At 48.2% G+C, this 13,927-nt stretch overlaps 1 protein-coding gene across 4 annotated transcripts in view; it reads right to left on the reverse strand.

The window, feature by feature from the left end:
- MYO19 (myosin XIX) overlaps positions 1-13,927 on the reverse strand; it is a 31,478-nt gene that overhangs the window by 16,807 nt on the left and 744 nt on the right. For 2 of the 4 annotated variants that reach the window (XR_012481273.1, XM_074262001.1), the window contains exons 2-11: positions 12,648-12,791; positions 8,028-8,166; positions 7,472-7,620; positions 6,966-7,079; positions 5,583-5,715; positions 5,159-5,228; positions 4,321-4,423; positions 1,451-1,547; positions 1,155-1,231; positions 267-357 (exon numbers count right to left, since the gene is read on the reverse strand). Coding sequence is in view for 3 of the 4 variants with exons in the window: in XM_074262001.1 (XP_074118102.1) it covers positions 267-357; positions 1,155-1,231; positions 1,451-1,547; positions 4,321-4,423; positions 5,159-5,228; positions 5,583-5,715; positions 6,966-7,079; positions 7,472-7,620; positions 8,028-8,166; positions 12,648-12,659 (985 nt within the window). In the remaining variant the exon portion in view is untranslated. The remainder of the gene's footprint in view (positions 1-266; positions 358-1,154; positions 1,232-1,450; positions 1,548-4,320; positions 4,424-5,158; positions 5,229-5,582; positions 5,716-6,965; positions 7,080-7,471; positions 7,621-8,027; positions 8,167-12,647; positions 12,792-13,927) is intronic. The other 2 variants (XM_074262002.1, XM_074262003.1) reach the window with 2 other exon arrangements.

Below are 13,927 nucleotides of genomic sequence, written 5' to 3' on the forward strand. Positions count from 1 at the left end.
ATTTCTGCCACGACTCGTCAGCGCTACAGTGCCGCCAGCTAGGGCGGGCGAGCGTAGCAGCGGCAAGGGTGTGCTCGGCACTCCTCGGCGACGACTCTGCCCACTCTTTCCCCAGATTTGGCACATCCCCCCCTGCAGGGCAGCAGCCTGCCATGGCTCCAAGGCAGAAGTGCCCTAACTCAGGAGCATGCAAGCTTAGCTCCTGGGAGCTCACCCCGAGTTCTCAGGGTCCCCAGGCAGGGGGGGCGAGCTCCTTCCCCTCTTACATTTAGCATCTTCCTGTGGCTGGCAAACCTGGGATTCATCCTCGGAGTCAGCAAAGTGGATATTCCCGAGGTGGAGCAACCCTGATAGGACCTGCAGGAACATCAGAAGAGGCAGCTCAGGTGGGCAGGGAGCTGTGCCTGCACCTACCGCCTCCTTGGAGCCCTACCAAAGCCCGGCTCAAGAGGAGAGACCCACCTCCGAGCCTCGGAGCCCGGAGGAGAGAAGGGAAGGCGCTTGTTCCCTCCTTGCGTAGGGGGTTGCAGTGGCAGGCCAACAGAGCTGCTTCTATCGGGCCAGGTTCTGGGCAGTTTCTTTTTAAATTTCACTGCCGGGGGCCTGTCCCTCTTTGCCCTCCCCCCACGGCTGTCTGCTCCTCATTTCTGTAGAGAAGCAGACAGAAAGAGCTTGCCAGCTACAGGGAATCCCTCCTAGAGAGATGCCTTACTGCTCTCAACCAAGTGTGACCACCTTGGGCCATAACCCTGAGTGAAAGCTCACTTCAGGCTCCCTAGGCCCGAGCACCCCCGATCCCCGAGGTTGGGGGGCCGGGGCACAATCCTTCAACTCCCTTCCTCAAGGACCAACCATATCCAACGGGCAAAATGAAAAGCCATTCAGAGGGCATGCCACCCCTGCCCCAGGACCTGCCCCTTCCCCCTCGCCTCTGAGTCTCAGCCTTCTCACACTGGGCTGGCAGACATCAGAGGCTCTAGCTCAGCCCCCACTGGCTGGCCCCAAGGCACTGGCAGAAGCGTCATCACAGGGAAGACAGGCCAACTCCCCAGATTCAGCCCCCCCCCAGCTCCCTGGGCCATCCTAACACCTTAGGATGGGAGGCGTTTCCCCCTTCTACCCCCAAATAAATGACTCAATTTTTCAATTCTGACCTTAAAGATGTTGTTCTGGGTGGAGTGGTCAATGCCCAGGTGGAGCATTGCATCTCTGGTCACTTCAAAGCAGTCTTCTGGAAAAAAACAAAACACCCACATCAGTCATGGCCTCCAAGTACATTACCCTAGAACCAGCCCAAACCTCTGGGCCCCGTGGTCCCAGACTCAAGGAGACAGAGGCGGACTAGGATCCAAACCCAGGTGCTGAGTTACCCCCTGGAATCTGGGTGCCTTGAGCTCAGTTCACATGCCTGCCGCCAAACCAGAGCCCAGAAGCTTCGATATCTTCCTACCTTCCAAGGTTCTCTCAGCATTGGGCAGCCAACGGAAAGCTGCTCCCTCAGGCAGGTGCCACTCTAACCTTTCACTTGAACTGGCTCCTTTGGTGATCTGGGGAACCAGAAAGGTGCCAGATTAATGCCCACATGGAAGCTCTCAGACAAGCCCTGTGGGCAGAAGATTGCCTGTGTCACACACCACAGGGGGCCCCATAAGAGACACTGCGGAGTAGAAAAGAAAGGAAGAGACAGCTCCCAGTATCCCATGGGGAGAATTTCTGCTCCACCCCCTATTTCTAATGTGGTAAGCAGTGGCTTGACAAGGAATCCCTGACTCCATGGTCTTGCTTTGGAGGTCATTCCCCTTCACTCCCAAGTATATTCTTTCTGTCTCCAACAGTTTCTTTCCATCTGTTCCCAAACACGCATGGTGTCATCAATTCTAAAAGTTTTTCCTTGATCCTTCTAGACCCCAGGCAACTACATTTCCACTTTTCTCCCTCTCTCTTTGCTGCCAAACTGCTCACCTGTACCCAGTGCCTCCATTTCTTTACTAGGCCTGGGGGGAGGGGTGGTCTCTTCCATACCCCCTGCAATATGGCTTTGTTACCATCCACTCTACTGGATCTGCTTTCTCAAAGGTTATCTGGGAAGCCTAATTACTAAACTCCTACCCTCTTTTAGTCCTCATTTCCCTCGACTTCTCCATCACTTTTGACACAAGTGACTGCCTTCTCCCTTCTGGAAACGTTCTCCTTTCTCTTAGCTTCAGACACCATTTTTCTCCTGAATGCTTGAGGGGAGTATTATTGCAGGGTCCCTCTCTCACTATGTTCTTCGACAATCTAATTCACTTGCATGGCTTCGACTACCACCACCATGGAGACTCACAAATCTGTATCTCCAGTCCAGAATTTTCTCCTTCTAAACCCACTTCTCCATGGGATACAAGGCTGTCCCTCTTTGGAGTCCAGATGATCACTCAAATTGAGCCTGTTAAAAATGGAGCTCATCTTTTCCCTAAGCCCACTCTCCCACTGGTAGCACTATTCACCCAGTCTGAAACCCCATTTTTGAAAGTTTGGGGTTACCTTTGGCTGTTTCTCGTTCAGCTGCCAAGTCCTATTTACTTCACTTCTTTTGGTACCATTTCTTACATCTATCTCCTCTTTTTTCACTTCTACCCACCTGGATTACTCCAACAGTCCCCATAACATCTTGGGCATCTTTATATGGCTACTATAATGTTTTGTTTAGGCATAGATCTTTGCTCAGAATTCAGAGCCACTCACAATCTTCTCATTCTTAGGGTAACAGCTTTAAAGATTGGACTGTAGTCCAACCCATTCATATTTCCCCCATCAAGTCCAACTACTTTGTTGTACATATGAGGGAACTGAGGCACTGAGAAGTTTAGTGACTTGCCATGTCACTAGTGAGTGTATGAGCTAGAGATTTAAACCCATGTTTTACTGATATCCCAAAGCCCAGTGAGTGGACCACACAGTCACATTATTAACTTTAACACCAGTTTCTTTAGTTGGTTTTAATTCCATAAACATCATGATCCCTGTGCTGTGCCCTTTCTCCCAGTTTTCCACTCCTTTGAGGGTAGGGACTGTTTTTTAAACATTTGTAATCCAAAAGCTCAGCACAGTGCTTGGTCCATAGGAATGACCCGATGCTCACTGCCCAATGACCTTTCCCCTGTCCTTATAGCCTGCATTCTAGTCAAACTTGACCATCTGCTGCTCCTGGCTGGTCACCACACTTTCACCCCTGTGTCTTTGCTCAGGCTGACCTCTTTGTTTCAAGCATTGCTATCCATCCTTTAAAGGCCATCTAAAATGTCATCTCCTCCAAGAAGCCCTCCCTGACACCTCTGATGTACCACGGCCCACACTGGCCCTGTCTTTTAAGACTTCGTCACAAAGTACTTTGATATTTTTCTTATGACAAGCGACAGCTAGGATGTGCCATAGTCAGGAACCTCCTTCTTGAGCCACTTCCCAGCTGGGGGATCCTGGACAAGTCAGCCCTGTTTGCCTCAGTTTCCCCATCTGTAAAGCGATCTGAAGAAGGGAACGGCAAACCCCTGCAGCATCTCAGTAACGAAACTCCAAGAGTTGCATTGAGGATAACCAGTCATTGGTGTGCAGGGCACCTCTCTCTGCTGGTCTATAAGCTGCTCAGCCAGGGTCCCTGAGTAAGCTCCATCATCTGTGACAGGGCCCTGTGTCCAACAGACACCTAATAAATATGGATGAAACTTTCTAATAAAAGAGTCTTCCTTAGTTAATTCTGGCAATCATAACTATTCCACAGTCAAAGGTGATCGGCCCCCAATTCTGCCTCAGCTCTTATCTGCATACTCTTCTGACACTCATCAGTTGGAGGTCCCATGGGACATATATTTGCAATGGGGACATTAAAAGTCTCATAGATAATCCAGAATTCACAACCAGAAGCTCTCTATCTAGCTGTCAGTCTGCTAATTATCACTGTGTGACTTTGGACAAGTCACTTAGCCATTCTGAGCCTTAATATTCTCACCTGCAAAATGGGAATGTTATTTCCCTTCATGGTAGGTCTAATCCTAAGATCAAATGTAAAGAACCCTGTATCATTATTAAGTAACATGAATTAATTATGTGCAGATCTACATACAAGTTGTTAGGAAGAACAATGGGATAATTGAAGTGGCTGGGACCACCTGGAATTTTCTAGGAAAACACCTCAAAAACAGAGGACCTAGAATGGAGTACAGTGAGAAGAGCAGCAGGTCCCTTTAGCAGTATAAAAATCACCAGTCGTAAAGTAAAGCCAAGGGCATCGTTACCTACAGCCCCAGGACGGTACCCTGGAACCCAGAGTCTGGCACAGACCTGATAGAAGATATGAAAATTCCTCTCCAGTGGAGCCTGGTAGGCGACTCGAGTTTTCTCCAGGAGGTACGTCTGGACAGAGGCCCCAGTCATCTGCAGAGTTCTAGGGAGCAGAAGGTGGATATATGGCTGCAAAGCCCAGGGACTGCTAGCCCCAACACAGACTGAGCCTAAACCCCACCAAGCCTGTGGATGAGAGGGGAAAACTGTGCCAGGACTAGGGTAAACACAGTAAAATAGCCCCTTATCCCTCAGTGTGCCTGCATGCAAGAAGAGTGCAGGAAGGGTCATTTCTACCATGTGAATTTAGAAATGCATACAACTTTAAAGTGTCAGAAAATCCTGCTCTCCAGTCTTTTGTGATGAGTCAAGTTATAGATTTCTAGTGAAGGCCCGAGGCCAGGAGATAACAGCCTCCTGAGTGTGCCCAAGGCATACATGTGCCTTGTCTAAGCTACAAGATCCAGAACTCAGGACCATTGGCAGGGACCAGGGCTGAGGGACCCAGAGCTGTTAAGCAAATGACAGAAAGAGGCCCTGAAAAGAGAATCTCTTCTTTCCTGTAAAAGTGCTGCCTCTTCCTTCAGACTCCCCTCTTTGTGCCCAAGCCAAGCATGCTCTTTGTTTGGAGGGGCATCAGCCCAAGCCAAACTGCCATATCCTGGACAGCCTGCTTCTCTGCAGCACAAGGGCCATCATGGGCATGGAGGCCATGCTCCTGGCCTTTTTTCCCTGGTCCTGTTCTGGGTCCCTTCCCTCCCCATCCCTTCCCAGGTGAACCATGGCACAGCACAGGTCTCAGGCTGCAGCTGGGCAGAAGCCTGGGACCTGCTTTTACCTGTTCAGCTGGAGCTGTATATACTTCCCAAAACGGCTGCTGTTGCTATTGCGGAGTGTACAAGCATTCCCTACAAAAGAAGTAGTCACTGATATTCTCTCCTTTCAATCACAGCCTCCTGCCCACAAGTCCCTGCTTCCTTTTTCTCTCTGCCTTTCTTCTCTGAGGCCCAGGTAAGTCAGTGGCAGGTCCACCCAGGCCCTTACCTTCTCAACAAGCCCTCGTCAAGGCTCCTATTTGGAGAGACCTGTCCTCCAGGAACAAAGGACAGGAAAAGGAGTTCAGGAGTCCCTTTCCAGACCCATGGTACCTTTGTGCCTGTTTGTCTAGGCAGAGGGAGCCCTGAATCACAGGCTCTGGGGTCTAGAGAGGGCACAGAAAAGCCACATCCCCAGAGGGCTGAAGAGAGCCTGACGGTCCTTACCAAAAGCCTCCATGACTGGGTTAGAATCCAGGACTCTCTTCTCGATCCTCTCCACTCTCTCGTGGCTCTCCTCAGAGGTGGAGGAATTGGTGACGGTGGCATAAAACTTCATCAGACACCGAGACGTCCACGTCTGCAGAGGAAGACAGCCTTGTGTTGGTCCTGCCCAAGGCCTCCACAGGCCCTATCACAGGCCTGTCAGTTAACAAGCATTCATGAAGCAAGAGCTGTGAGAGCTGGGGACCAAAGGAGGCTGACCTAGGAACGCACACTCTTAGGGGACGACATGGACCACGAGGTACATACAAGTTTTACACAGACTGACGAAAGGCAATGGCTCTCAGGGAAGGCCGAAGCCGGACAAAGAGGCTAAGGAAGGCGGCAGACCATGCCTGTAGGAAGGGCAGCTGGTCTGCCCACTCTGATCTACTGACCCCCCGGCATGGGAACTGGAAGTTGTGGGCCCCAGATCCCAGGGCTGGGCCATCAGGAAAGCTAGAGTTTACTAGGTGACTCTCTTCAAGTTACGGAAGCTCTACAGGCCTATTTTCTCACCCTGGAGGGGGGCCTGCCCTGCCCACTTTCTCAGGAATGTGGGGAGGGCGTGGGGATCTAATGAGATCATAGACTGAAAGGGAATTTTAAAAGTCAAATTACTATGGTAAGGAAAGTAGTCCAGGGGAGGGCACTGAGGGAAGCGGGCAGCCCGTGGCTGGCGAGGCCTCTGGGGCAGGCCTGCTCTGACTAGTTACACCAGTCTCAGGCTTTTGGGCCTTGTGAAATCTTTTTCATTGCAGCTGCACTGGCACTGCCAGCCAGGGGCCTCCGACCCAAGAGTAACACCCTCTCAGCGGTTCCCTCCCAGCTCTACCAGCCCTTCCCATAACCTTGGATGCTTGGAATCAGGAAACCAGTCTGTCTGCCAGAGCATGAGATCCCAGAATGCTGGTGCTCAAAGGGTGCTCAGAGGTCATCTAGGTCAACCCTGATAATGTACAGATAAGGAAGCCCAGGGAGGGAAAATAACCTGACAAAAGTCAGGCACCTAGTGAGAAGCAGAGCTAGGCCTGGGACATGGGTCTCTCCTGATCTTCACTTCTTTCTAGGGCAACTAGCAGGCAGCATAATACATAGCCATGGGCCTGGAGTCACCTATCCTCCCAGGCTGTCATGAGGATCAAATGAGATTATTTTGTAAAGCACTTAGCACAGTGCCTGCCACAAAGAAGGTACTTAATAAAAGCTTATTCCCTTCCCTTCCTATCTCTCCTACTATAGGGTGGAGTGGACATGGAACAGAGAAAGCAACTTCAAAAGGGATGGAGTGGATGTCCATCCTGGGCAGAAAAACTGACACCAGGGAGAACAACGCATGTCTATTACCTTCCCTGCTCCACTCTCCCCACTAACGATGATGGACTGGTTGACAGGCTCCAGCTGGCTCTTGACATTCCTGTATGTTTGCTCGCCCACGGTGAAGATATGAGGCTTTAATTTCTGAAATATCCAAAGAACCCACCACAATAAGGGACACACACAGCAACTGGCTTCTGAGATAGGTGATCCACTGGGTGAACCCGAGGGCGTTAGAAGTATTCCACTCTCTAGCATGTCTAGCCTCCCCAGTCCCAGCCCTCCCCCTGCCTCCTACCCCAGAGACTCAGCCTGACAAGATAGCACTGCCCCACCTATTCACATGAAGACTGGCTAATGTGTTTTCTTCAGTTTTCTCTACTCCCTTCCAAGAGCCTTGCTACACCTGAGACTGTCAGCTCCTTTAAGATAAGGGACCCTCCCTTGTGTAATCCTCTCTAAGCATAGCACAGGAGTCCATGCTACTCTGTGATGCCATGATACAGAGTAAGGGGTGAAGAGTGAGCAAAGCTTGCCTGGAGTTGAGGTGCTACGTGGTAGTCCCTCATCAGTTCTGGGCGGTAGAGGTAAGAGACAGGCTTAAAGGGGTTCAAAGCCACAAGGGTGCAACCAGCATTGGTGTAGAACACGTCCACCTGGTACCTCTCCTGTAGACACCTCAGGACTGAGACAGATGGACCATTAATTAAAGCACCCAGAGTGCTTTTGTGAGTGAGCAATTACTTACTTACTTACACACACACACACACACACACACACACACACACACACACACACACACCCTCTAACCTATTCTTCCCTCCCACAATTAGTCAAATGCCATTTTTACACTGTTCCCTCCTGATTCAATTCAGATCTAGTTAAAATGAAGCCCATCTAGAAACCCCACCCAGGCCTATGAGACCCAAGCTGGGCAAGCTTCCTGCTAGGAAAGATTTGAATCAGCAATGATGGCTTGGGATCCTAGGTCTCACCAATATGACCTTGGGTCAGTAAGAGACTAGGGAAGGTATTACCCCCCCCATCCCCTACCCCAAGGCTTTTCCATCTCCTCAGAGCCTTACTCCCTACCTGTTGCTGGAGTCACAGGGTTCACTTTGATGAGGTCATCGAGCTCAGCCAATTGGATCTCATTCTCCAGAAAGATTTGCAGATCTTCTCTGAGAGGGTCACTACTACAGGGGAGGGAATGGGTGTCTTGGCCATTGATCTGGGAAGCAGAAGGGAGAAGGGAGATGGGCGCTGCATGAGAGAGACTTCCAGTCTTTGTCTTTTCTCTCATTAGGCACTGTCCTAAGGCTCTAAGCAGCTCAAATTTCTGTGTGCAGGCCATGCAAACCAACAGGCAAGCCACAACCATTATGTGGATAGAAACCCAAACAAGCACAGTGTCTGGGAGATAGTTAGGAAGACCATTCAGGGGGCTCATAGAGCACAATCTGGTGGACGCAAAGGTCCCCCCTCTCCATCTGGCTGCTGGCATTCTCTGGGTTCCCATCTTTCCCTCTGCAGCCAATCTCATCCACAAGAGTTTCATACCCTCCATTCTTTCTTTACTTTATCTTGGACCTTAGGAGTAAAAAAGAAAACTGCAGAACACAGAAATGATGACTTAGAAGGAAGATGGAGAACCCTAAGTCTGATGTTTTCCATTTCCTGGAACCCTTGATCTTTCAAAACAAAAGTGCAAATTTCTGATAAAAGACTACCATTCTTCTCTGCCAAAAAAAAAAAAAAAAAAAATTATTTTGTAATTTAAAAAAATCTGTGTATTGGCTTCCTTCCAATAAAATATAAGCTCCTTGAGGCAAGTCCTGTTTTCCTTTTTGTCTTTGGATCCCCAGAGCTTTGCAGAGTGCCTGCCCCAGAGTAGGTATTTAAGAAATGTGTGTGGAACTGAAGTGATTAGAAATTAAGATACTCAAATCTGAAGACAATATTTAAAGTCAAAATGACATGTGGCAGGCTGGGGGTTGGCCAGATGCTTTAGGCCTCTCAGTTCAAGAAGCCAAGACAATAAAAGGCTTCCTGGCTCAGGGATGAGAGGACCCAGGCAGTTAGTTCTGCTACCTATTCCACAATCTGTTCACAAGGTCAAGGACCTGACTGATGAGAATATGAATAGAACTTTTCCATCTTTTCCAAAGCAGCTTGGTGGTATCAAGCTAATGGAAACCATCTTAGTCTAGAGATAACTCTGCAAACCAATGACTTTCTAGAGGTCAATTTCCTGCCTTTTTGGATAAAGTCACATTATTTCCCAACACTGGCCTGGCCTCCCCAACTGCTCAGTGAGCTGAGGAGGGGTCCATTCATCCATACTCTTCTTTCTCTCCACAACATGGTGTTCCCTTTCTAGCACTAGCAGAAAGAGAAAGTCACCCTGAAAAAAGGCAAGGGAGCCCCATGGTTCCCACCAGACAATGCTGGTCTTGTTTCCCTGGCCTGGAATGGTTCCTGCTCTGAAAGGAGTGGAGCCATACACATACTAGCCAGACCAACAGCCAGGTTGGGTCCTTTCCAAGGCATGAGATTTGTCTGGACCGTCATGGAGTTTTTCTGAATCTTTCTGGAATGAACTTAAACCTGCCATGTTGGGCTTCTTGGGGGCCAGACACACGGGTATAAATGGTGCAAGTATTTTTCCTGGATATACTGCCTGCCAACCCACTGTGGTAGGATATAACCCTTTCACCTCCCAAATGGAGGCGGCTGTAATATGCATATAGGTCCTACTTCAGCCATGTTTTATCAACTCTTACAATCATCTTACTGCCACCCAGTTCTGAAACTAAAATCAAACCATCTGTGTCATTGTCCCTGAAAAGAGTATAGCAATCTACTTTTCTATGGCTTCTCAGAATCATCCCAGTAACTTTCTAAATCAAAATATCCCTTAGGGATATCACACCTTCTCTATATTAGATTATAAGCTCCTTAAGGGCAGACTGTCTCATTTTTTTTTTCTATTTGTATTGTTAGGACCTACTGTTTGACAATCATTCATTTCATTCACTATAGCCTAATTCCCTCCAAAAAACAAAAGTCTACCCCACATCAGAGTACCATGGAGGAATAAGTAGCTCAATCACCAAAAAAAATGAATCTTCATCACACTCCAGGGTGATTGCTTGACCTATCTGCTTCTGCTACCTCTCATCACTCTCTCAGCCCTCAATCCCCCTCTGTAAAGTCTTCCATCTTTAGCCAATCTCCTTCACATTCATGACATTAACTACCATTTGTTTTGTAAGAGGGTGGGAGGTGGGGGCATGCCTCAAATCTGCAACTCCAGCCTGGATCACTCCCATTTCTCTCTCTTTTTCTAAATAAGTCAAACTTGTAGTTTTTACCTGTCTCCATGATTAATCCTATCCTGATGATCCACTGTCACTATACCCTTGGCTGGTCCCAAACATTATTTTTCTCCAAAACCTGCTCTTCGCTCCGTTCTTTCCTATTATATAAGCGTCCCAAATCTTTGGTACCTCTTTTCTCATCACTCACATCAAATCAGTTGCAAAGGCAAACAGATTCTACCTAAATAGTATCTTAACACTCTCTGGCTTCTGCTCCTTCTACTTCTCTCACATACCATTTATTGCAGTACTTTTATAATTGTAAAATTTTTTTTGTGGGCTACTGGGAAGAACAAGAACTAGAGCTCTAGTTCTAATAGTGTGTTGATTTTAAAGGGTGCCTTATTCTTAAATAGTACCCTTTGGCCCCAATATCTGGGCGGAGACATTATCCTCTAAAGAATAAGCAGAATACAATTGTTTTGATTCTTTCTCTCTCTTTTTTTCTTTTCCTGAGGCTGGGGTTAAGTGACTTGCCCAGGGTCACACAACTAAGAAGTATCAAGTGTCTGAGGTCAAATTTGAACTCAGGTCCTCCTGACATCAGGGCTAGTGCTCTATCCACTGCATCATCCAGCTGCTCCAACTGTTTTGATTCTCAAACTGGTTAGAATCATAGTCTGTGGCATAACTGAAGCAAGAAGCTTTGAACCAAATAAAATAAGAGTTACGGAGGGCAAGACAGAAGGGACACTTCCATGATTTTTAAGGCATCCAAGTCCCTGGAATGGGTGTGTTACAAGTTTTGGACTTCCTGCTCATAGGGACTTTATTCCTTTCTCCTTCCTGTATTAATTTACTGAGCATTATTAACACACAGAAAGCATTCTGGAGCTAGATGCTGGGGCTATCAATCCAAAGTCTCTGACCTCAAGGAACTGACATCTTACTAGAAGGATATAACTTGTATCTAGAGTAGTTGGCAACATTTCATTTGAGGAGGGAACCAATACAACAGCTAGAGTGAATAGGAAAGTTTCTGGTAAGAAACGATTCTCCATAGAAGCTAAAGGATTCTGGAAGGTCAAGATGAAAGTGGAAGAAGGGGTACATTTCAGACGTGAGTCAGCCTGGACAAAGATGCAGAGAGAAGAAATGGGGAATGACAACTGGATAAGTTTGCCTGCAACATAGATTACGTGTAGGAGATTAATATGAAATTAAATCTAAGTAACTCCAGCTTTGACAAACGTTATGTACACCAAACTGAGGAATCTTGACTCCATCTCAGAGGCAACAGGGAGCTTGTAAAGCTTCTTTTGAATGGACATAAACCTATGCTACAGGAATATTACATTGGAATCTATGTGTGTAAAGGACTGGAGAGAGGCCTAAGGCAGGAGGCCATCTGAATGATCCAGGTGAAAGCTGCCCTGAGCAAGGAGGTGGCCCTATGAATGAAGAGAAGCAGTGACACAGAGACACTATTAGAAGCAGAAATGACAAGACAGCAACTGACTAGATCATTTTTCAATGAGTGGGAAAATTTTCCAACAAGCCAGAAGCTGTTCTCCTTGGAGACATGCTATGGCTACGGGCACCAGAAACATGCTTTTCCAAGGTGAACCTATTCCAAGGTGATCTTTGCCTTCACAAACTAAGAAAACTCTCCTCGAGGCTCCCATAGGCTTTTTTGCTATCAGCTGCACCACTGCACCGGAAGACTCAATAGTGTGCACCTCTGCCACTTGAATTTGGGGATCAGAACCTGGACTCCCTTATGCTGGAGCATAACAGAGGCCATCACTTGCCCCTTTGGAAGGGAATTTGCCTATCAAGAGCAGCTGACCCATGTTCAACTGTCATTCACATGGAACCCTTTTTTGTTCTCGTTTGAATATTTGGAGCAGCAACTCCAGGGCCCACTGTGGGAACCCTCTTCTCATTGTTACTGACAAGGCCACGCCCAGAGGAAGGAGTTCCCACCATCCTCCTTCTGGAGAGTTAATGAAGGAGACATTTTTGTTCCTGCTGACAGTGACCACCATGTTATGGCACTGGGTGCCTGTTCCGCTCAGGCAGCTCCTGAAGACCAGAATAGATACTTTAGAACTTGACACTGTCCAGGCGTTTGAAAGCCATTGATAAGGCATGAAAACTGCCCTGGTACTCTGTCCCCTGGACATTGTGGGCTTATGCCAGAACCCACCCAAATACCTTGCCACAAAACAAATGCTCATGTGCCACAAAGAACGGAATTTTCTAGCACTTGAAAATGTGTACTTATATCATACTGTGTTAGTCGCTGTCTTTCACTTCCTCTTGTGAGTAGTGAACTCTGGGCAGAGCCTTCTTCGCTAGTGCTACCTGCGGGTTCTGTAATCTAGGTTACCTGCTGCAGCATAGTGCTATTTCCCAAAAGGACTTTGGGCCACAGGTGAAGAGGGTTTTATGGTTCTGAATGCGGGACAGGAGGAACATTGGCACTGTGAAGGAGTCTGCCCTGGAGGAATCAGTGTGAGATCAGCGGGGGCATCTGAAAGAGAATGGAGACAATGAGAGTAAACATCAGAAGACTGATGGGCGCCCACCTATACACAAGCATGTATGTCCATCATCCAGGCCGCTGCAGGGGAAGCTGGGAATGAGGTCGGTGGCTCAGGTACCAGAGGAGAACGAGTCTGTCCTGCAAATTGCCAAGTAGGGATCCGGGAAAAACTATTTATGAGAGTTCTGCCTGAGGAAACCTAGGCTGTCCTGGCCGAAAGCCAATGCTACTTTGGCAACAAGTGGGGGGGGGGGTCAAGTTCTGGAGAAAGAGGCCAGTCCCTACCCAGCATCTGTGAGACAGAAGTTTCAAGTTAGGGGAGAAGCCTTTTTTTTTTTTTTTTTTTTTTTTTTAAGGAGAGCTGGACTCAAGATCAGAGGATCCAAATAGCTTTTTTTGAACCTCAGCATTTTTAGCTACAAAATAAGAGGAATGGCCCAGATGACTTTTAAAGTCCCCTCTCCCTCTAGGGATAGGAAAGAAAATCATACATAACTCTGGGTCATTAATGATAGCAACTAAAATAACTCTCACTTTATAGTGTTTTACTATTCACCCCAACAACCCTCGGTAGGTACTGTACACATCTCCACTTTACAAATGGGGAAACTGAGGCTAGCCCATAGTCCCCTTCTGCTGACTGCATTTCTCCAGCACCGAGCTCTACTTCCTAACCCTAAAAAGCTGAGTTCTTGGCCAAAGTAAAAGCTGGGTTTAAGTCAATATCGCTTTCCTCTACCTTTGGGAAAAGGAATTTTTGGGTAAGCCCCAAGTGTCCATAAGAATCCCCCAAAGACCCCCGCTCACAGAACTAAGGCTGGGTGAGAAAACAGGCGCGAGGTAATAGCCAAAGCAGAGGTGGGCGGGCGGCTGGCTGAAACAGTCGGGGACCGAAGCCCGGCGATTTCAATGGCAGCTTCTCCCCCCTCCCCCCCACTCCCTCTTCCTCGGGAGGGCGGAGAGCGCGTAGAACCAGAGTCCAAGCCCCCGGGGCCAAACGCCCCAGTTCTCCGACATAAAGCGCCAGGGCCGGACTCCGGAGCCCACTTTCTCACCAGCGAGGAGAACTCTCTCCCGGCCTGTCCCGGCCCGGCCTCCCGGGATCCAACCTAAAGCACCTGGTT

This window comes from Sminthopsis crassicaudata, chromosome 4 (assembly GCF_048593235.1).
Source record: "Sminthopsis crassicaudata isolate SCR6 chromosome 4, ASM4859323v1, whole genome shotgun sequence".
NCBI classification, from domain to species: Eukaryota; Metazoa; Chordata; class Mammalia; order Dasyuromorphia; family Dasyuridae; genus Sminthopsis; species Sminthopsis crassicaudata.